Source organism: Buceros rhinoceros, unplaced genomic scaffold (genome assembly GCF_000710305.1).
Source record: "Buceros rhinoceros silvestris isolate BGI_N320 unplaced genomic scaffold, ASM71030v1 scaffold17866, whole genome shotgun sequence".
NCBI lineage: Eukaryota > Metazoa > Chordata > Aves > Bucerotiformes > Bucerotidae > Buceros > Buceros rhinoceros.
Window position 1 is genome coordinate 56766 of NW_010416076.1, and position 2919 is coordinate 59684.

The following is a 2919-nucleotide window of genomic DNA, read 5'->3' on the forward strand; positions in this document are numbered from 1 at the left end:
CAAGGTGAGGAAATTATTTGGTGAACCCAGTGAGAAAAATGAGGATCTCAAAAAGGAGGTCCAGAACAAGCTAGCGAACTACCACGCTAAAGTTGATGATGCTCGAGATCTGCTCAGAGAAGCTACGAATAAAATTAGGAAGGCTGATCGTTTATCTACAATCAACCAAAAAAATATGACCATGGTAGAGGTGAGTGCTGACAAGTGGCATCCTTGATTACTTGGGAGTCTCGTCACAGTTTCAAACTTTGCACAATGAAATCCTGAAACAAAAATATAGGCAAAACAAAAATATTATTAAAATATAGCTCTATCTGACATAATTAGAAGGAAATATGTTCCTCAGAATAGGGAAATGCATTGCCTTTTAAAAGTAGAGTTACTCCACAGCTTTATCAAAATAGGATCATCTGCTTTTAATTACTGAGTGGAGGATGCATTGGGTATATTATTCTGGGGGGAATTAAATTCATCCCAGTATAAATAGCCATGTAAATTACAAATCTTGTGCTCAGGTTTTAAATAGGAGTTCAGTTAAAATCTTCGCTGTCATATATTTGCTCGTAGAAGACTTACGCTTTCATCTCTTCCCCTGGGAAGAAGACTGAAAGGGGTATGGGGATATTACCGAGTAATAAATGAAGCTCTGTCCGCTGTGGTTAGTGGCTGTTGTAAGTGATCTCTCGCACAGCAGAGGGGTCTGCTTGTGTTTTAATTTAAATTGCAGAGACTTAAAGAGCACATTATAGTGTACATTAACACGCTTTTAACCAAGACATAAACGAAGATAAATGCTTCAACACTGTTTGTAGCACGATGAACTTTCGCCTCGTGTACAGCGATGAGGTTAGAGTTGCCAGACCTCAGTTCTCAGCAGAGATTTGTGGGCTCGATTGAATTAAGGAAGTAACAGTGCTGTGAGGAAGTTAGGGGATCTCTGTTCTGTGCGTTTTCTTCCCAAAGCTGAATGGATAAAGATTGGAGAATTTACCTGCCGTCTCAGTTTTGGAAATACTCAGTGTTGCGATAGCAGAGTGCGTCTTTTCCAGCAGTCTTGCCCACCTACTTGTTTTGGGGAGGTGGGGGGGAGGGGGGTGTGCTATATTTTGACCCTCTTTTGACCAATAAGTCGTCACAGCACTCTTAACACTAGTATGCCCACGGTCTCCTATGAAACGAGTCTGTGATACTCCATGAATCCTGCACAGGAAATTCCCCGGTCCGTATCCAGAAGTCCATCCTTACTACACAATGTGCCCTATTTTTACTAGTCAGAGAATGAAGAATCCTAAGGTTGCTGCAAACCATCATCTTCTATTTTACATTCAGGAGTTAGTGAAACACCAGTGGACATAAATAGAAAAGCAGAGAAATATTTTCCTGAATTTTGCCTTCATGGGCAGAGAACGTACCTGTCGAGATGAGGAACTTGAACATCTGGGTAAAGATGAGGTTCTAGCTTCTTTCTGGTTCCTTTTGCAGTAGCACCACAGTCAGTTTACCTCTTAGAACAATAAAAAAACCTACCGTGTGGGAGGGGTACAAAGCCGGGGGTGGGAGAGCATGGAAAAGTTTTACATTATATGCGCTTTATCATCATTGCTGTCTTTGAAAGCTCAGTGAATTCCACAGTGCTGCTGTGACATGGCAACAAAACGCGGTCTTGTATTGGGATGTTGGTGTTGGAACTGGCATCCGCCTTCTAGTTAAGAACTCGTCTTCTTCTTTGTGTGAACACATCCCATAGAAAATGAAACAAGCTGTGGAAGATGGCAGACAAGCGGTAGAAAAGAGCCTGCAGGAAGGGAATGACGTCCTTAATGAAGCCAACAAACTTGCAAATGAAATCAGCCTAGCTGTAGAGGTGAGTGGTTTCTCCGCCTTACCTGATAATTAGTACAACAAAGCATCGCTACGGAACCAAAGTAGTTAGTCAAAGTAATAACGAGTTTTTCTTTTTGTTTGTCGGTGTTGGAATATTGGCACTGCAGGAAAAGCATTGTTCCCATAGCTGCATGGCAGAAAAGCGCATCTGCTATACAAAAATTATTAACTTGGAGGTTTAAGGGATTCATACAGAGCCAGCTCTTAACTTTTCATGGATTCTGCCTTCTTTTCTACATACAATATTCTGGTTGTGGTACTGACTTTACCCATTCACAATCTCACCATGACTCCGTGATCTAGATGTAGATTTATCTGCACAAAAACTGTGTGTGCGTATCAGAAGGAAACTTCAGAAATAAAATTGTTACCACAGGCGACACATTAAGTCTAGCTAGATCAGGGAGAGGAGGGGATTGCATTTGCCTTTTACATCATAGTTTTGAAAATTCAGCCTTAAAGATTTTGTAAATAGAGTCTAGGATCAGTGCCTTAGCTGCAAAACAATACAAATCTTGAAATATCTTTGGTTCTGGAAATATTTCCATCTGGCCTTGAAAACTATGATAGTGAAGGGGAAAATGCCTTTTGGAGAGGTGGGAAAGGAGACACTTTGAGGCAGCTGTTTGGAACAGGAATGGCAGGTCTTCAGACAGTATAGTTCTTATGAAGATCTTTGAATAATCAAAAATACATTGGAGTCACTCAAATGCTCCTGAAACATGAAGCTTCTGTCACTGTTTAGATATTGTTGTGGAGCACGATGACTGTTGAGCACAACTAAAGTCTTCAAGCCCTTTCTTTTTGTCGTTTTCAGTATGTAGAAGGTGTGGCAGGTAAGGTACAGCCCATGTCTGATCAGCTGAAGGATAAAATAGACGACTTATCCCAAGAAATGCGTGACAGGAGTCTTCCAGAAAAGGTGTTGCAGGCGGAGAACCACGCGGCTCAGCTGAACGGATCGTCTGCAGCGCTGGACGGGGAAGGCGGCCAGCCAGCGGGAATGATAAAAACATGAAGCAGGTTTTGGCCTTC

General features: G+C 41.8%; 1 protein-coding gene across 1 annotated transcript in view; it reads left to right on the forward strand.

The window, feature by feature from the left end:
• Window positions 1-2919, forward strand: part of LAMA2 (laminin, alpha 2) — a gene marked incomplete at both ends in the record, with an annotated part of 120064 nt that overhangs the window by 52883 nt on the left and 64262 nt on the right. The window contains 3 exon segments of the mRNA XM_010137681.1: window positions 5-190; window positions 1748-1864; window positions 2702-2877. Of these exon segments, the coding sequence (XP_010135983.1) occupies window positions 5-190; window positions 1748-1864; window positions 2702-2877 (479 nt within the window).